The 20736-nt window shown below is 39.3% G+C and overlaps 1 protein-coding gene across 3 annotated transcripts; it reads left to right on the top strand.

Moving 5' to 3' along the window:
* Positions 1–442: 442 nt before the first annotated feature.
* Positions 443–19689, top strand: pibf1 (progesterone immunomodulatory binding factor 1). Of its 3 annotated transcripts, none has more exons than XM_040140055.1 (19): positions 443–737; positions 852–1202; positions 1408–1508; positions 2432–2630; positions 2759–2878; positions 4083–4216; positions 5449–5557; positions 5676–5795; positions 5899–5960; positions 6218–6343; positions 6823–6921; positions 11332–11497; positions 13091–13241; positions 13422–13512; positions 14039–14141; positions 16109–16239; positions 17598–17682; positions 19013–19192; positions 19489–19689. In XM_040140055.1, exons 2-19 carry the CDS (start codon positions 936–938, stop codon positions 19540–19542), a joined length of 2298 nt encoding a protein of 765 aa, XP_039995989.1. In that variant the 5' UTR covers positions 443–737; positions 852–935; the 3' UTR covers positions 19543–19689. The 3 variants fall into 3 exon arrangements, with proteins under 3 accessions (XP_039995989.1, XP_039995991.1, XP_039995992.1); XM_040140057.1 differs by having other exon boundaries at positions 443–675; XM_040140058.1 differs by having other exon boundaries at positions 443–609.
* Positions 19690–20736: the final 1047 nt, after the last annotated feature.

A 20736-nucleotide genomic window follows, 5' to 3' on the forward strand; every position in this document is an offset into this window, starting at 1 on the left:
CATTTCTAAATTATACTAGGACAAGTTGGTGCTGGGAGGATGGAGGGCAGGAAACGAAGGGAAGAAAATATCACCCGTCATACTGGACTCAACCATACATTATATAAAATATGCAAGCACCCAACTGGATAATGCACACATTGTAGACAACCATTACCTCATTGTAGGAAATACAATTTTAAGAGGAGTCACCTTCTTCAGTCACTAATGAAGGCAAAATACCTAGGGGAAACAGCAGGAAATATCTATGTTGACATTTTTATTTTTTTAAAAGAAACTCATTCAGCTATTTTTTGTTATTTCGTGCGGGAGCGCCTGTTTCACACTCCAGTCCAGTCGATGGCGGTAATGCACGTCTAAGCACGTTTGTCAACCGCCAATAAACGAATAAGGAGATGATGATGAAGAAGAAGAAGAAGAAGAAGAAGAAGAAAGAAGAAAGAAGAGGAAATTGTCCATTGTACATTGTAATGAGTAATAGACGAGTGGACGTTGTACTGCACGTAAATTGTCGCAGAGGGCGCTGTGGTTAAAGCCACCACACTCGAACCGTTGGCGGTTAGCAGGCGGCTCGGAGCGGGACCCTTGAAAACAAAAACAACTCACCGTGTAAGGTTGTCAGCTCCGGGGCGTGGCGTTATTGCTGTGTTAGGCTTTATATCTTATTTTCTTAAAGTAAGTGGAAGTTGGTTGTCTGTTTTGAACGAAAGAGCTAGCCATAGTGGTGCTAGGTCGAGGTTTGTTTTTCGTTTCTCCTTGCCACAAACTAGCAGTTTCACCTTGCTGCAAACGTATCACATATCGCGATGTCTGTGAATTAACTTTCTAATCTCATGTGATCTCTGCTACAGTAACTGGCTCACTCGCCCCGTAGTTAACGTTAGCTACAAAAAAAAAAAAAAAGAGGACACAAAGTTAGGACCTTACGACACAAAATGCCTCCCAAGAAGCATAACCTGAAGCCGACAGCAGCCAACGTCTCCAGCTCCCTGGACCTCGAATCGGAGGACATCAGCCTAGAGACGACCGTGCCCACCACCGACGATGTCTCCTCGTCCGACGAGCAGCGAGACGGCTCCCAGAAGGTGACCCGCCAGCTGATCGAGAGGAAGGAGCTCCTGCACAACGTGCAGTTGCTGAGAATCGAGCTTTCCCAGAAGAATCTCATCATAGACAACATGAAGGCCGACCATATGTCTAAGGTAGAAGGGGAGGGAAGCTGCATAGTTTAAGACAGAGGAAAGATCGACAGTGTTTATGCGCAAATGTGGGTGTAACTTATCCCCAGGTTGTGCCTCTCATATAGTATTAACGTTAAGAGGCGCAGAGCTGCAGTGGCTACCACTTCCAGAATTATCTTTGCTGCTGGAATAGTCCTGTGATTGTTCCCTTGACTTTACATTTCAGATTGAGGAGCTGGAGGAGAGGCTGAATGATGCTCTACATCAGAAGCAAGTGCTGGCCCTACGACTGGACAGCCAGCTGAAACTTGCTCAGGAGGAGAACAGGTGAGAAAGGTGGAGGCTTGGGCTGAACAGTTAATCAAAATATTATCGAAACCGAAGTACGGTCAGGTGCAACATCCAAAATGGCAGGAGCTGCAATTTGTTGATAAAGGTAAATGGGTCCTAACATTCCATTATAAATGAAGCACTGATGTGCTACAGAGATGCCACTGCAAATCATATTTTCCAGACCTAAGGGAACATGCGGCGGAACACTGGCGCAGACCCCAGCAAAAATCACATCATCATCATTATTTTTCAATTTTTTTCAGTAAAAATGAAATGCAGAAATGACCTTTCACGCTACTATCTTGACTAATTGCAGTCTCAATATCTGTCAAAAAAAATTGCAAAATTACTATTATTATTTTGCCTATCATTCAGTCTTAGTGGAGGCGTTGCTGGACAGTGTCTGGTTCTGTAGGATAACTGGGATGAATTGTTATTGTTGATTTATAAATAGTTTTTTAGGTTTAGTATAACCTATGAAATGTCTAACTTTTAAGAGTTGGCAATATACAGCAGTAACAAGTAGGTGTTTTGTTTGATAAACAAATGCTCTTTTAATTGATTCATTTTCTGTCAGTCAATCAGTAATTTGTAAATTATTTACTTTGTGATCTTGTGGCAGCCCAACACAAGCCTTGCAGATGCCTGGTACTGTTTTTGTTTTTTCATCCTATGTTGTAAATGTTACAAAGATATTTCCTCATTTGCAGGTCTTGAAAAGATTGAAATTGCACATTAATTTGGAAAAGTACTGAAAAATATGCAGATAGTTCAGAATTTCCTTTGAGACTGCACTGACTGAAATCCAATTAGTAATTAAAGTTTGGTTTTCCCCTTTTTTCTGCTCATGTCTCTATCCCGTTAGTTGGTTATAAAGCACAGATATGAACTGCACTAACAAAGACTGTCCTCACTAGGAAGCAGCAGGCTTTGCGTAAGCAGGAGATGGAGGCCATCCTGCTCAGGCAGCAGCAGCTGGAGGAGACCAACCGACAGCTGTGTGAAAAGGGGGGAGAGGTGCGGAGGTCTCTCCGGGATCTGGACATCGCCCAGGACAGGTACCAGGAGCTCCGTGACCTCCCTGAGGACAAAATCTCTATACAGGAATACGTAGCTGTAAGTATGGGGTTGCTCTCCCTGTAGAACCACACTGATACTAACCAGAGAGACATGATATGATACAGTCCTTGTTGAATCTGACAGGGAACAGGGTGACTTCTTCTTTGTTTTGTGTGTGTTTTTAGATGCGTTTCTATGAGGTGGTGACTCCTCTCCGGGCTCAGCTGGCTGAGCTCAGTGTTAAGAGACGCAGTTTGACTGAAGAGCTGGATACGCACAGAACCCAGATGAAGGCTTTGATGGAGGTACCACACACACATGCACACACAAAAGTGTTTCTTTTTGCCATTTGTTTTTATGAGTTAACATATTTTGAAGTAAAAGACTGTTCCTGTAGCATTTTATCTCACATTCATTGTTTGTTTCCATTTTTGTCTATTCTTCTTTTATCTCTGTTCAAATCAGAGTGTACAGTTTAAAGTTTAAATGAACATAACTGTTGAACTTATTATTGTGCACCATATCAACAAGGCACTGCTTTTTGTAACCTTGTAATGTGTTTGTGAGCAGGCATACAATAAGTCCAGAAAACTAATCAGTTGCATTCTTGCTTTTCTTCTTCTTCTTTTTTTTTTTAAACACTGAAGAAGAAAAAGGATTTAAACAAACACACACTCTTCCACGGTTTGAGTCACACATTTATAAAGCATAGACATGTAGAATGCTGAAAGGGTCAAGACGTTCAGTTACTTTTAAACCAAATGTGAGAGTGAAAAAAGACAAAAAATGATTTATTTCGCCTTAAAACATGTTCTGTTTATGCTAGATGTGTCCTCGAAATGGTCATTTTCAAAGCCTGTGGTGTTTAGGACGACAGTGGTGTGATTTGGGGAAAAAAGAAAGAAAAGAAAAAAAAAGCCATCCAGTCAACTTGTCAGCAGTCGCCCTGTAGGCATTAATGACACACTGATAAGATAATGATTTGACAAGCTGAAGGCAGGGTCAGAATTTGGCCCCAAAAAAAAAAACCCCTCCAAAAATTTTTAAAAAAAAACCTGAAACCAGGCAGAGGCTGGTGGGGTTGTAATGGCATAGAAAATGTTTTTCTTGGCAAACACAAGATTAAATGAGCGTTGTTTGTTTGAACACAGAGTATCCTGACATTGTTACTGAACAGGTGTTTGCTTTTGTTGTTTCTCCTTTTTTTTTTTTTTAAACTTGGATACATCCAGCAGGGAAACTGGCCTTCAACTCAAGATGGTTCCAGGGGAAGGATGTGATGCTCACTGCATTAATTTGCTATTAGAGAATCTTTTGGAACTGTACGACACTATTAAGTCAACATGGAGCCAAGATGCTTATGGATTTTTTTTCTTTTTTAATTACAGAGATTCTTGTTGAATTCCTGTCCTTAGGTTGTTTGGGAGGTCAAATGCTGCCTCTTTGCATAGTATACCTAATAATATGAATCCTCCATGCAATGTAAACGTTGTGTATATGTATCCGCAGAGCTATGAGGAGGAGCGGCGACTACGTGCCGAGCTGGAGTTGAGGAGCCAGAGACTGACCCTAGAACTGGCCGATACCAAACAGCAGATCCAAGAAGGGGACTACCGCAGAGACAACTACCCAAACATCAAACGGTGTGTGTGTGTGTGTGTGTGTGTGTGTGTGTGTGTGTGTGTGTGTGTGTGTGTGTGTGTGTGTGTGTGTGTGTGTGTGTGTGTGTGTGTGTGTGTGTGTGTGTGTGATAGACGAGAGAGGTGACCCCTCTGTGAACTTGCTCATTTGATGAGGAGAGGTCAGGCTACTAACTTTGAAGTCCCTTGAAGGCTACAGTACAATTTTTAGGCTGTTTCTTGAGAAGGAGGCAGAAATGGACCCAGCTAGTAACTCCAGAACAACACATGAAAAAAACTTAATCCTACCACAGGTTTCTTCCATGGATTTAAGAGCAACTTGTTGCCTATTGCATATTAGTGATGAAAAAAAAAAATTCTACTGTAACTCCTTGATCCTTTCGAGATATAGAGCTTAATGTACGAGCTATTTGAAGACCAGTAAGTTATAATACTCAAGTAACTCTCAAGTCCTGGAGCTCTCTCCATCAAGTGAACGTCTGTCTCAGGTTCACTCTTGTTTTACCTTGGTTTCTACCACTTTCCCTCTTCGCCCTCTTTGCCTCCTCCAACAACTGGGGTTTTTTTTCTTTTGCCGGATAGAGTTTTCACAGTTAATCCAGTTGTTCAACCGTTCACCATTTCCGCTACCTATCACCACTGGAGAACACAAAAGCGCTATCCTCTTCCTGTTTTGGTTGCGCAATGTCACGCGCACTTCTTTTGTGCCATAAATTAAGCCTCCGGGATATTTCACACCTGGTGGCAAAAAAAATTTCACAGTGAAAGCGCGGCTTATAGGGAACCAATCTAAACATAGATGGTGTCATTATTCTATGTTCATTACATTGTGCAATTGACATTTACTTCATAATGGTAAGTTAAAGCAAAAAAACTTGTCTATTGTCACTTTAATTAACTGCATGTCTGTAATATACAATGGCTTTTTTGATGGGAAAGTAAGCAGACAAAAGCCTTGATGTTTGGTTTATTAGTGATGTTGGTTAGGGCACTGCATGGAAATTTAAATTGAATTTTGATTAATTATTTTTATGTATTTATCTATCTATGTTATTTTAAATAGATAAATATTACAGCAATATTATTGCTGTAATATTTGAGATAAATTTCACCTGACAACAAGTGGAATGTAATGATTTCTACTTTTAAATATATTTAAAACTAGTATATTTAAATTCTGGATATTTAAGTTGTAAATTCAAATGTATGTTAACCTTTTACGCTGTGTTTTATAGGGACCGTGACAACTTTGAAGCAGAACTGAAGGAGTTAAAGAGGAGATTTGAGACATTAGACTTGACTCACACTGCACTGACCAGGGAAAGGGACACACTCAGCAAAGAGGTCCTTCACACATACCTACACACACTCACGATATCTTTTGTCTTAATGATAGTAATTTAAATCTCTTTAGCTGTACTGTGTTGTCAGTGTTTTTCCTTTTTCTCATCTTGCCCTCCAGGTGGCAACATTGCAACAATCAGTGACTCTCCTACAGAAAGACAAGGAGTACCTCCACAGGCAGAACATGGAGCTCAGTGTCCGCTGTGCACATGAAGTAGACCGCCTGGAGAGGTTGCAGGTCCATACAGTTGATTACCTAGGAGGCTCATCTAATACCAAAGGCATTCAATAGTAGGAAGGAGTTATCTAACGTGCTCTCACTTCTTGTTTTGGTGGTCAAGGTACAATTAGAAGATACTAAGAAGGCCAGGGAGGACGCCTATGAAAAATATGTAGCATCCAGGTTAGGCTCTGCAGTTTTACACCAGTCAATATCAGCCAGTATTCTAGTGTTTTGATATGGATGACCTAAGCTGTGCCAAAAATATCAGTCTCCAATAAAAATCACCAAATTTTGACACTGATGGTTTAATCTGCCAGCAACATTATGATCCAATCCATCTCACCTCTGATCTGACCTTTTAACAAGAAAGTCTCTAGGGAAAATGTTGTTTCCATAACTCTGTTCCTATTTTTTCTTTCATCCTCTTTCCACCACAGAGACCACTATAAGTCAGAGTACGAGACCAAGTTAAGAGAGGAGTTAGAAAATATCAGGCTGAAAACCAGTCAGGAGATAGACAACCTGCAGAGAACCTCCAGGGAGATGTATGAAAGGGAGAACAGGTATCAGTATTTTTTTTTTTAAATCTAACTCTCAATAAACAGTATGTTGGTAAAAACATAAATAAATATCAGGGGTGCTATTTAAACCAGAGATTTTCATTCATTCATTTACAAATTCGGGCAATGTGTTAAGGAAGTGATGATTTGTGCACACATCACAATTAGTCAAGACAATTTCTACAATACAGTATAGGTCAGCAACTGAAATAATTAATGCATATACAAATATTTAAGAGGGGGAAGAGATATGACCACAGATACTATAATTCACGGTAGCATAAAAATAAAAGGAGATAGCAGCATAACTTCAAAAGAATAAAGGCCTTTTTTGTTATATACAACATTACAGAACATGCTGATTCTTTTGTACAGGTGTTGAGGGCATCTTTTTAACTGTGTGTGTGTGTGTGTGTGTGTGTGTGTGTGTGTGTGTGTGTGTGTGTGTGTTTGTGTTTGTGTTTGTGTTTGTGTTTGACCAGGAACTTGCGTGAGGCCAGAGACAATGCGGTGCTGGAGAAAGACAGAGCACTGGCAGCTGAGAGAGACACTCAGTCCCGATATGATCAGCTGCTGGAACAGTGAGTCTTACTATTTGATATACAGTAGGTGTCCATACAGTTTTTGCCATACTCCATTGATATACTCCATTGATATACAGATGGGTAACTACATTGAGCGCTTGTTTTTTCTTCTTTCTTATGCTTTTTCTTCTATGACTTCTTGTCAGTGAAAGGGTCAACTTATCCAACTTACAAAAACATAAACAGAGGCAGAAAACAAAGACACGCATACCTGAAAACCTTGACAAATATAACCAAACCTATTTGCCACCAATGTGCATTGCTAGATTCCCACAAGTGGTAAGTGTGAAAACGTTTTTGTAATTTGGGTGAACTAACCGTTTAATAAGCTTCAAAACAGGAGCCCATGAACAACGTAAAAGCCGAAAGTGGAGGAAGTATTTAGATCTTTTACTTGAGTAAAAGTACATATGTATTAGCATCAAAGCATATTTGAAGTACCAAAAGTAAAAGTACTTTTCATGCAGATTGGCCAATCTTACAGTATAATATATTATGTTATTGGGTTATAATTATTGATTTATCAGTGTGTAAGCATCACTTGAATGCTGCAGCTAGTAAAGGTATTTTAGATACTTTATATAGTACTGTATAGCTTAATAAAAAATAATGGATCACTGTTGACTCGCCGATTTATATTTTGCATAAATAATCTGAATCGGCAAAGTAACTAGTCACTAAGGCTATCAGAGAAAAGTAGTGTAACACAAGACACACATCACATAAAACACGTAACAACATCAAATGGAAATCCTCAAGTAAAGTACAAGTTCCTCAAAACTGTACTTACTGTAACTGTACAGGTTCTTTCCACCACTAAAAGCTGCTGTTTTTACTCACATGCAGTTTTATTGTTGATATAAAATCTACCTGAAGTCCACGTTACACTGGCCACTTTTAGACTACCACTATAGTAAATAAATAAACAAGAAGGAGTGCATCATCAGAGGTGCATGAAATGCCGTAGCATTTCAGCAGACACCATGTTCAACAGCTCCAGTGGTTTTTTGGGAGTTAAACACTCCAACTGCAACACTGAAACTACAACTGCTGCACCACAGTGTAGGTTACTTCCTGGGTGCACTGTTAATAGGCTAGAAATCAAGGAAAGTTAAGGAACTTTGCCTGAGGGCAACAGTTAAACTGTCAAGAAAACTAGGGCCAGTTGGTGCAGTTTTTTTGTTGTCACAGTTAATCACATCATATTTTGAATTCATTCTGTGTCTTTGTTGGCCAGTCTTCTGTGTTAGCATGTTGTGTGTAGGGGTGGCCAAAGCTAAACTACTGTGATTGATAGAGCAAGCATTTCTGTGCTTATTAGTGACTAAGTTTTAAACTTGTGTTTCATCATAATTTAAGACTTGATAACTGAATTCCTTAGTATTTCCCTGAACCTGTGAGCTTATTCTTGCTCTGATGCTGATGTGTGAGCCAGCGGCAGTCTGTCATGAGCACATGTTGTGGGTGTGGCAGGACTTGGTGGCTGTGGTTTATCATCTCTTACTAAAGATTACATGAACGTGGAGGGGTGAGAGGTCAGAGTTCACTGTAGGTCAGTTAACTACCAACTGGTGTAACTGGCCTGGCTGTCTGCCTTTCGGGACTAAAATACTTTCAGCTCAGGTTGAATACGTGGGTGATGATTATAAATAGATTCTTTAGACTTTCTTCAGTTTTTTCTCCCTTGTTCCTGGGAAAGCATTTGGACTGACAAAGTGAACTCAACTATTATTATTTTTTTGGTATCTAATGTTTGGCCTTTTTTTCTGATTATGTCTAACATATTTTAATGAAATTGTCCTCTTTAGTCATTTCCCACTTCCACACTTACTCTTAGTGATGTGTGTTCAAGTTGCTAGTCCCTGTATGTGCTCAAGGCAACAATACCCATGTCAGTGTAGCCTGGAATGCTGCCTCTGGGTTAAGCCCTCGTAGGAAGTGTCAGACTTACATAAAATAAACAAACACGCACACTTGAAGCTCACATTTTTTTGTTATTTGAAAGAGACATTCCAGTCAACCTCCTGAACAACTATTCCTGTTTTTGTGCTATATTTCAGCTGCATATTTTTTATAAATATATCACAAGGAATCATGTAGAGATTCCTTGTTGATCTAAGTCACTTTAGGGGACATTACATAGACTTGCATTCATTTCGTGGAGACTTGTCCTAACCCAAACCATAACCACTACTTGCATAACCCTAACCCTTACCCTAACCTTAACCACTGACCCAAAAATCAATCAGCTGTTCCCAATTAAGGACATGGCTTTAGTCCCCAATTGGACAAGCTATCCCCAATTAACTGGTCTTTAGTCTGAAATTTCCAATGTCCCTAAAGGTAGCCTATGACAGACACACACAAATCCTTGTTTTACTATATTCATGGGGACCTATCATTGACATAATGCGTTCTCTAGCCCCTTACTCTATCCTTAACCATCACAACTGAATGCTCCCCCCAACACAAACACACACACACACACGCGCGCCACACAAAAGCAGCAACAGCAGCAGTAGTGTCCCTGTCCTGAGTTACTACTACATGCCAGTCATTTCTTTAGATCCAAACCACCAGCTGTTGGTCTTTCCATACACACTCACGCACACGCTTCACTCTCCCTTGTACTCTCTCTCTGCTGCGATCACATTCACACTCTGCGTCGCATCGCAAGCCAGCAACGACAGATGCTAGTCACAAGCCCTTAACCCCTAACCCCACGCATGCCCCTATTTTTGGGGCTAAGAATGAGGCGGAGAAGCTTGAAATGGCGTCAGATGATGGTAGTATAGAGGGCCAGCTTGAATCTCAGCGCTCTATTTCTGAATGACAGTTACAGTGATTAACTTGTGCAAAACAAAATATTGAGTAGGTTTTTCCATTTTCACATCTTTAGCAGACATAAACTTGTTGTAACAAAATTGCCATGGAGAACCCATGAGTCAGGCACTGTTACCAACTGTAGTTGTAAATATTGCCATTAAAATTGGCATTTGAAATGGCTGACCACTGTCCTCTGGAAAAGTAAGTTAGTAGTTAATATTTTTTACGAACATTTTGCCTCTTTGCGTCTAGATTGCAGCGACCATTGATGAAAGATGGCATAAAATGTCGACCATGTGTACATGTCTGTCACTGTGAGCACACAGCTCAGGCCTGTGCTCTATGGATGATGAAATCCTGTCAGGTCAGCTGTAATCAAGAGTTATTAATATTATCCCACCCACCTCCATAGCTTGATAGAGTCTCTGTGTGTGTGTGCTTGAAAGCTGCCTGAGGAAGAGCACTTGGCTCAAAAACCGTTGCCTAGCCTTGTTTTACGTTGAGGGCTGCAGTAAATGATTCTTGTCGGTTTTTTGTTGAGCTGTTGATTATTTTTTCATTTAGTTAATTAATTGTTTAGTCTATAAAATATCTGAAAATAAAGAAAAAAAACCCTTCAAAATTTCCCGGAGCACATAGTAATTTCTTCGAGTTGCTGTTTTATCGAACCAACAGTCTAAAACCCAATGATACTCAATACAAGATGACATAAAGACAGAGGAAAGGAGAAAATTCTAAAATAACATTCAAAATATTTGTGAAAGTGGAATTAAATATTTGGCATGTTTGTGTCTGATAATGACTTTATCTATTTAAAAATGATCAACCACCTGTGTTCATCTAGTGCTCTGTTTGCGGTTTTGTTGATTTGTGCAGATTAGAATGTTTGATCAGTATTTTCTTTTTTTTAGAGGGAAAGGTGCTTCTAACTGTCTCTATGGTGTGTGTGAGCTTGCCAACATTCATTCACACATATATGTGAGAGAGCTTTTTTATGCAGAATTGTGTCATCTTAAATCCGTTCAGTCTGTCTTTCTTCTTTTTTAATGACTACACACTTCTGTAAAAAAAAAAAACCTCTCTCTGGCTTCCAACTTGTATCGCGGAAGATCAAATAAGATCAAACATTGCTTTGAGCGCCACAGAGAAATATTCTTTTGTCACCATGTGATTTAAGTCTAGACTTTCCTGCTGGGTGACTTAGTGTAATACAGTAGTTGCCAAGCTATTAGGTGACAACACTTTGAAAATAAAAACTCAAATTATTCATTGCTCAAGCACACCGAATAATCACTTCCTTGCCAATTTTGAAACAAACATGTTATGCAAATTATCATAAAATATAATTTTATATATATGAAGGAAGACATTCTAACATTTGTTTTAAGCACCAGGCATGTCTGAGCTCAACCAGGAGCCCAGAACTGAGTTTATCATCGGTGTGAGATGCAGCTGCATTATTAACTAGACATGTCCATATCTCTGTCTGTACCAAAAAACATGAACCCACTTTTTTAACACACCTACTCACATTCATATTTAGTGAGGTGTGTGTCCATCTATGTGTCTCCATCTATGCAGGTTTCGTCAGCTCCAGCTGGGCACTGACAGCCGGGTAGCAGAACTGTCCAACCAGGCCAAGCTGCGCTCCTTTGAAGCTGAGCGCGCTCAGATGGTTAAGGAAGAGACTGCCAAGGCCCTGGCCCAGTGCCAGGTGGAGTGTGAGAAACAACAGAAGAAACTGGAGGTACTCGAAACATAAAGAACACAAAGAGAAAAAATCTTTCTGGCATTACAGGAATACACCCAGTTACTAGTCTGTCGTAGACCAGTCTTATTTTCTGCTGACCTCTCCCTCTGATGATTTGATTTTAGCCTATTAACGTTACTCCTTGGTTTGTACCTCAGAAGGACAGACGATAAAAGTAGATGACTTAATAGATATTAAATAATAAACACTTTTGAAATAACACATTTTCAGTGCATATGCCATTAACAGATTCATAAATCCCCCTTTGCTCCAATGTAAATATTTTCATCAGTTAGAAATAATAATTAGAACTGGAGATGAAATACAAAATCATTTTGAACATTTGCATGTAATGTAGGTCTTTAGGCATTTTCTGTTAATGTTGTTTTTGATGGCACACTTACTAGACATAATGACACAATATTTGGAAAAACAGTGTGACAAACTTCCTGATGTTCCTCTGTTGTCCAGGTGCAGTTGTTGGTCTTGTACCTGAGCAAATTTTGCTGCACTTGACAAGATAAATGTTTTACTTGGATTGTGAAGGACAATAATATGAATGATTATTCACTTATTTTCCCCAGCAGTTTTTAATCAGGCTCAGTGCACCCTGTGGAGGCCAGGGGTACATTCATCACAGAGAATAATAGAGTCCACCTAATTGAAACTTTTCCTTTTTCTTTGTGCTCAGACTTACAGATTGCCACCGTGCATGTTTATTAAATCAATGCACCTGGCTGAGGTCCACCTATTCACTTGTATAAATGCTGTCCTGCTTGCCAGAGGGAAATGCATGGTGTAATGATGCAATGCACATGTTCATGGCAGAAAAACGATGTTTTCTCTTCTAAAAAACACAGAGGAGCTTGTTTATGTTTTGACATTGGAATTCGTTGTTCAGCTTTGATTTTGTTTCAGTTTTTCATAACCGTAAGGTTTTATAGCCATTTTTGGGATTAAAGTCCTATCATGGAGCTTGTTTTTCTTTTTACTTTATTTTACTTTTATGTCGTTGTCAATGTGGGAAAATGCGGAATGGTGAATGGTAAAGGCAAAACATTTTCTACTAAATGATTTTCACATTTACCATGACAGCAACTCTGAAAGACTAACAGTGTTAGTGTGAATAACATTAAATACATTTTAATCATACAAATTGCCATAAAAATTGAGAAAACTTTTATTTAATTTTAGTTGTTAAATAGTGCTTCAAAACGTTTTTTTTCCTTTTGTTTAACAAACTTTAGAAGACAGTAAAACACGATTTGAAGCTTGCAACATGTCCACAGTTTTGTTGTCATTTTTTAGAAAATATGTTACAGCCCTAATACTACAAAAATGAATAGTTAATGATTTGAACAATTGAATAATCAGGAAAAAAATACAACATGAATCTGAAGATATTAATCCATTATCCATCATTTCATTACACTGACAGAATGTAACATATACATTAACATTATTACTCAGGGAGATAATTTTGTACAAGTTTAAAACGTTTTTTTTTCCAGCTGACTACCACAGAAAACAATACTACCCCTCTCCTCCCTCTGTCACTCTGTCTCTCGCTCTTCTCCTCGTGTCCCTCAGCTCCTCACTCAGGAGTTTTACAGGCTGCAGACGTCATCAGAGAAGCGGGTGGCGGAGCTGCAAGCTCAGAATGCTGAGCAGGCTTCTCGACTGGAGACGTACGAAAAGCTGGAGCAAGAGTTGGACCAAGTCACCATGCAGGCTGCTGAAAGTAAGAACATCACACTAGCTCTGCAGAGAAATGTAGGAAACTGCGTTCTATGTGGTGTTAAAAAGGTCTTAAATTTAATTTGATGAACCCCGCAGAAACCTTGAAACAACCACACATTGCCACATCGTTATCATAATGGTCCTGGTGAAGTAGCCAGTATCTATGTTTGTCTGTTGCCAGTTGAGAATGAAGAGGAGGCAGAGAGAGTTTTGTTCTCGTATGGATACGGAGCCAATGTTCCCACAACAGCCAAAAGAAGACTAAAGCAGAGGTATAGTACATGATACACTTAACATTTCAAGGAGACGACTTATTGTGAGAGATGTCACTACATAAAAACTTAAGTGCCGAGTTTCCTTCCTGATCACAGAAAAGATCTTACAGTAATTTTGGTATTTTAATATTTTTACATTGCATTTTGTTGAGAAAAACCGATTCCGTGACATCTTTAAGGCCTAACAAACCAAATTTGAACACGTTTTTAAATGTCCTGAAATCTGCACCGTTTATATCGATTTGCATTCTTCTGCTTTTTCTAATCAATTGGTGAATTTCTGCCCTTTGCATTGTATTATTATTATTATGGCAACCAGCTGTAGCTACCCATTACATTCCTCTGCAGTTGGTTAAAATTGTCTATAATGCTATGTGTTTTTGAAATTCCTGTTACCCATGTTGTCTTTTTTTGATACTTCCGATAGGAATCGCCATGGTGAAGAAATACACACTGATGTAAACTTGTTTTGGTTGTAATGTTTTGGAATTTCCATAACTGTGATTCTGTGGCTTTCATGCAGCGTTCACCTAGCCCGCAGGGTGCTGCAGCTTGAAAGGCAAAACACGTCACTGAGGAGGGAGCTGGAGAGACACAAGTCACAGACAGGACAGATATCAGAAGAGGTACAGACATACAAACATCGACACACACAAAGTACAACTTCCAGGTGTGTGCTTGTCTGTGGACCATCATCGTTTGGATTAAAAGTTTAACTTAGTATAAAAAAAAAAAAATGTTTCAATCACAAAGTGTTGCCAGTACTAGCAACACACACTTGTTTTCCCCCAATCACAAATCTCCCACAGGAACTTTTATTATGGTTATTTCTATCAAAGTCGTAGTGATTTATTTCAACTGGCATTTACCTCTCTCTGATGACATAACAATCATTATCACAGAACCAAGCTCAGTGGCTCCTCTCTCATCATCCACCGTTAACCTTCTCACACCATCGCATGACTCTCTGCTGCGAAAGTCGATGGTGAGAGCACATCTACTTGCTCTCTTAAAAGCAGACTCAGCCGTGGCATCAAAACACATCTGGGGAGGCTTTTCTCTCATAGGAAAAAATGACCTCAAAAAAATTTGAATCGAGCAGCTTGTGAGGTTGCCTACCAATGTATCATAAAACACACATCAAGACTCATTGATGAGGGTGTCCCACACATTTTTGTCCAAGTTAAACAATGGCCCTGTCAAATTTCTACCTTTTTTAAATTCGTGTCAGGAAAATGATGGTTGTTTGGGAACAGAAAACAGACGCTGCAGGTCTTACATGAGAAGAGCGAAAAGTAAGAGTCTTAGTACCTGTCACGCTTGTTGACGGATTGGGAAACAGTGCCAAACACCGTGACAGCCATGCTCCTCACTCTCCCAACTAACTCACTGTACCAATAATTGAGGCTTTTGTTGTGTTTGGCACACCGTGTGCATGTGTGTTCAATGTTAAGACGTCAATTTTGGGTCTGTGTATTTTGTGTGTGGTGTGTGTGTGTGTGTGTGTGTGTTAAGTCACATGTCTGCTACTCGTGCTCTGGCGCTAGAAATCATCCAGTAAGGTTTAAAATTATGAGAATGACAGCTCCAGCAGCCAGTGTGCTTGTGTGTTCCCTGCTCCTTATTATAATCTCAATGAGAGGAGAGATTTTGCAAGAGAGAATGAGAGGCTGGGCAGATTTGAGACTACATAAGACAGCCATTCAACTGTCAGTTGTGACTGACTGGCACTTGTGTGGAATACCTCATGATTCATCGACTATGAAAAGAGAGGATGAAAAATTATACTTCCCATTCACTGGGAAAGGCAAGGGTGTTAACCACTTAGCCACCCACACAGATACCCTGACTAGCTAACTATTGTCCTTACTATCCCACCCAGTTTTACTCACTACTGGCTGGTTGTAAAAGTGGTTTAATATGTAACACTCAAACTTTATCTGTTTCACAGATTTTAAGCATGATATGGTGTGAGCAATATTGTATGAGGTACAGAGCACGCACTCTTATATGAGGGATCATCAAAACACTATAAAGGTGCTTTTCTGTCAGTTATTGCAATAAGATTGTGAATTGTGCATTTCCACTTCATACCGTCATCTCTCATTTAAGTTTATTACTTTTTTTTAATAAAAAGGACAGAATTTAGATACACCTTCATAAAAAGTCACGTTTATGGGAACTGAAGCCACCCCTTCAGAGACAAGAAAATCAGAGATAAGGAAATCTTGGCTTGGGTTATTGCTTCATTCACAAATACTGACAGAATTGCACTATTTCTTATTAATGGCATCTAAAGTCAGTTTTAAAGTGGATATATTCCTTAACTTCTAACATAAACTTTTATAGGTGAATGTTAAAATCATGTTCAGTATGATGAAAGATGTTTAGCTGTTATTGCGACTCCTAAGTTTGTGAAGATGCACAGCACGCATGAAGAAATGTAGATCTGAGTATCTTGACTTAATAATACATAGATGTATTATTAAGTCAAAAAAAAAAAAGGCAGAACTCAAGTTGACCCAGTATTGTGCAGGTGAAGTAATGGTTCATATAATTGCTCTAGTATTCACATATGTGTGTTGTTTCTCAGTTGTTGGCAGCCAACTCCCTGTTACAGCAGACGCAGCAGCCCTATAGCTACCTGATTGAGACAGTGAGACAAAGGGATGCACAGATCAGCACACTGAAGGAGCGTATCACCTCGCTTGAGGATGATGTCAGGTGCGTGTACATAAACACACATTGACAGAGAGGAAACACGTCTCTCTATTTAAGAATGAACTGAACTAAAAAGAAAATCACGCATGAAATTGTTGTAATTGACGCCCTTTAGGTCTTCTGTCTTGTTTGGCAAACTAGGTCAGTTTTTTTTGTTTGTTTTTTTTTAAATGTTTTATATCTTGTAATTTGCTCATCCTGGCATCAGGCCATACCTCCACACCCTTGGTTGTCTTCTGCTTTTATCTCCCTTTGTCATCTTCTGTCCTTATCATACCTAGTTCATTCTGTCTTTGTGCAAACCAGCATGTGTTTGTCTATGCCCAAAAATTAAGTGTTTCACATCAGTACACATACAGCTACCTGGCACTGACCTAAATCCCCCTATTCCCCCTCTGTATTTTAACCTGAGAAATATGCAAACTGACAGACTACAGGTTTTCTCTTGCTGCTCACTACCACTGAGCGCTCACCCAGGGCAAGCAGGAGAGCGAAAGAAATTCTTTCAAAATGCTCTCAAGCTTCTCAAGCTTGCCTATCTGACAGAGATGTCGAAGTTTTCCTGTGGCTGTGCAGTGCTATCTGTTTAAGAGCAGAAACAAAGTTAGTGGGAGATTCTCACTTTATTTACTTCAGGCTGTCTATCTTAAGCATTAATTGTATTCAGTTTGTTTGGTGATATTCAAAATTCCCTCAGCCCAAATTGGCCAACATCAATGACTCAGAAGAGGCAGATCTCAGGCTTTTTTCCAACATTCTCTGTAAAAGGTGGTGAGACTACCAAGCTGTTATTTCAAAATTTGCAGGCTGGTTTGATTTTAAAGCGCCCCCATTACAAGTTCCTGCTTGCATGTCTCACAGCCCCAGGAAAGAACACTTGGACAGTACTGTTGAAAGCTTGAGTTTTTCTCACAAGATATGACTCACAAACTTGGAAAAAAAAACTTTTTAAAAAACAACTACTTATTTAGTATATTTTAGAAATTCATGACTGATGTGCCATTATTGTTTTGCTATTGATAGTTTTATACCATTGATTTATGCTGTCAGTACTAGTAAACCAAACTCCTGCCATTTAGACGGAGGGCCAAGCCTGATCCCACCTTACAGGAAAGTAAAACTCATTCTAATTAACATTGGACATCTGTCTGTATACATTATATTACACTGTTTCCACAATCTTGAAATATCTTGCCTTAATGACATAAACCGTCAGTAAGTCAAAGGACTAACTTGTTCAACAAGTTTCACATGACCAATAACCACAATATTGTAATATAATATTCAAAACTTGTGGTAAGTATAGTAATAATTTTCTATTGACTCAAAATCTGATCTCCTGTTTTTGGGTGTAATTCTAGTTCTCTGAGGAAAGAACGGACTGCTCTGCAACAGCTGAAAAACAACATGGCCGCCGATCTGGAGAGACTCCTAAACCATCGAGAGGTACACACGATGATAATTTTCGCTGTTGGCGGTTAGCTGAGAAAAGAGAAATTCCAGCAAGATCTTCATGTGAAAACAGATTTTATTAGTAAAATAGCCATGTTGCAGTACATGGCCATTGCCTCTGTCTTTTCACACAGGTCAGAGTACTGCCGTTGATGAGATAAATTCAACCACTTATGCTTCTTCTCCATTTTTCAAACTGTAACAAAATATGAAAACCTTTTTTATTATGACTGCAACTAAAGATTATTTTCCACTTAACTGTTTGGTGTATACAACGTCAGAAAATTGTTTACAAATGTCCATCATAATGTTCTAGGGCCAAGAGGGAGGTCACTAAATGTCTTCTTTTGTTTGTCCAAAAGCTAAAAATATTTTAATTTAAGATGAAGAGAAGCAACTAATTCTCCCATTTGAGAACCTGGAACCATTAAATGTTTGATATTTTTGCTTGTAAAATGACAAACAACCGATTATCAAAGTAGCTGGTGATTGTCTGTTGATCAACTAATCGATTAATTGACTAATCGTTGCAGCTCTGCTTCTTACTCTTAAAATAAACAGGGTTTTGATATGCATACCAGACAAGTTATTGCACTATGTTGCAGTGTTTCCTTCAAGATTTCGTGTGCTTGTATGTGCGTGCACGTAGGAGTGCCCCCCCAAGCCGCCCGTTTGCTGTATGAAGTATGTGCCCTGTCATAAACAGCTGTTCCTTAGCTTGGCTGTTTGGGATGCCACCGGGGTGCGTGTGTGTTCGTGTGCGCATTTTTGCGTATGTGTGTGTGCTCGTGCGTGTGTGTGACATGCCAGGGCTCATGTCCTCAGGGGTGATAAATAGAACCGTGAAATGGCCCAGAGTCCTCCCCTCTGCCCTGCTGCCGCCCCTGCAGACCCTTGGGCTTGTTGAGCTTATTGCAAGTTGTCCCATAGTTGGTCTTCAGGAGTTCAGCTGCATTGGCCTGTGGTTTAGGACAAACATGTCACCAGAAAGCAGCAATAAAAATTCTTGGAAACATACATTTTAAAGCAGATATTATCATCTTAAAATATTATCTACTGTATGAGGTATTTTTTTCTATTGTTGTATATATGTTTGCATTAAGTTATTTAAATCGCACAAAAAATTTGTACTACATTTATTATATGAATTTATAGTTAATCCCTGTTTGAATTCTAGTGACAGAATTCTTGTTAAAAAAATTGATTATTTGAGATTTCTGGCCTTTTGTACAGTACACTCCCAGTTATTTCTCATAATGGTTCCTGTTTATTGTTTTACCTTCGTTTTCCCATCCCTGTTTTTATGGAACATGTGATTCTCCAGGAGTTAGCGGTGATGAAGCAGGTCCTGATCAGCATGCAGTCCAGACAGGGAGACGCTCTAAACCTGTTGGAAACAGATAAAACCGGTATCAGGACCTCTGGTGTAGGAAAACAGGCGTCCAAACATATCAACAGGACCACAGAAGAAGAGTCACCAAACAAACCCAAACCCACTGTATTTGTAAGTGTCTAACTTGGCAACACCCTTGTTTGAGTCACACCACGTAAACCTGCCTGGACAGAAGTTCAGACAAAGGAGCACTTAGGGTTGTCAGGAAATGATAAATTGCTATTCTGACATTTGGTTTCATTTGAGCTTTTCAGTGCATTCAGCTGAGCAGCGATATGCTGTAGTATACTGTAGATCCTTGGATCATGAAAAAGTCAAACAGGTGAATCCAAACAGCAGCTCCTGTTGTTGTACACTTCAGACTTTTCTAACCATCTTTTTCCCCCCTCTGTCTCTTTCATTTTCAGACAAATAAAGAAGTTCCTGACTGGTACCAAAAGCTGAAGCAGAAACACAAATGAACAGACATCTGTGTTACTACTGCTGGTATTAATTGTCACTCAGGGCTTTAACAATTTGGTGTTTTTATCAAGGCATATGTAATTCAAATTTGTAAATTACAATTCAAATTTCAACAACTTTTGGAATTATAAATCCAGAAACTGTTACTAGTGTCAGAGTGTTTCGTTGTTCTCATCCTTGGTTACATATTGTTCAGAGAGGATAAATTCTCCGTGTACTGGTCCAAAACCAGAGGTAGTACCTTCCACAGGGTACACATTCCTAGCTAACTGACTGCCCAAAAATTCCTCTTTCTTGGCTGTGGTCTGTTTTTATTAGATCTGCCTATCATTATTTCCTCATCTTTTCCAGGTTTGCAGATACTGGTGGCCACAGACAGTCAGCATTGCAGGAACCTTAGCCTTTGATTTGCACAAGCTGAGGCTCCTTTAGCTTTAAATATAGACATAGCAGGCATACCTTTTATCATTTCAGACCACGTTCTTATCGGTGTCATATTAAACTTGGCCAGAGGACTGCTGTAAACCTGGTTTGTCACTTTTCATCAGTTTTTTCTTTTTCTTTTTTTTACTTCCTTTTTACCTAATTGCTTTTTCTAAGTGAGCCTACAATAATTCACAGTACACCACCTTATTTTCTTATTTTGAATGACTAGAACAAACATTAGAATTTTGCTTAAGAAACGGTGCTCGTCACTTGTATGACCTGTGAACCACTCAACCTGTGCAAATTGTTGAAAAATGTCTTCTGTGGCTCTGGAGGAGTTTTCCATAGTTGGAAAAAATAAATTATCTCGGCTCGGGCAGGAGACTTAAAATTCGGAGAATAAAACGTTTACAAACTGCAGGTGTGGGGTTTGAAAGAAGTGGGCGTTTAGGAGGCATTGGGAGTCTAAAAAACAACTATGAAACATCCCGGCTTTTGCTGCTCCGATTTTGGCCATTCTTGTTTTAACTTGTCTCTAACGTGTCTATGGAATTGACATACTAAATCCAGAACATGCCTTTAATGGTTTACTTTAGACAATGAGGTACACTGTGGCACGTATAAATCAGGTAGGCAGCTATACAACTTCATACTTCTACTCCAATATATTTTGGAGCCAAATATGTTAGTTTTTACCTCACTACATTTGTCGGACAGCTTAAGTCTCTAGTTAGTAGATTCAGATTATTCATATGTAATATAATCAA

Source organism: Xiphias gladius, chromosome 11 (genome assembly GCF_016859285.1).
Source record: "Xiphias gladius isolate SHS-SW01 ecotype Sanya breed wild chromosome 11, ASM1685928v1, whole genome shotgun sequence".
NCBI classification, from domain to species: Eukaryota; Metazoa; Chordata; class Actinopteri; order Istiophoriformes; family Xiphiidae; genus Xiphias; species Xiphias gladius.

What these genes read in the sequence shown, in the direction of transcription:
- pibf1 (XM_040140055.1), top strand. Translation starts at nt 936, where the DNA reads ATGCCTCCCAAGAAGCATAACCTGAAGCCGACAGCAGCCAACGTCTCC. An exon ending in ACCGCCTGGAGAGGTTGCAG is followed by an intron (nt 5,796 to 5,898) that starts GTCCATACAGTT and finishes TTGGTGGTCAAG; the next exon opens with GTACAATTAGAAGATACTAA. An exon ending in GAAAAATATGTAGCATCCAG is followed by an intron (nt 5,961 to 6,217) that starts GTTAGGCTCTGC and finishes TTTCCACCACAG; the next exon opens with AGACCACTATAAGTCAGAGT.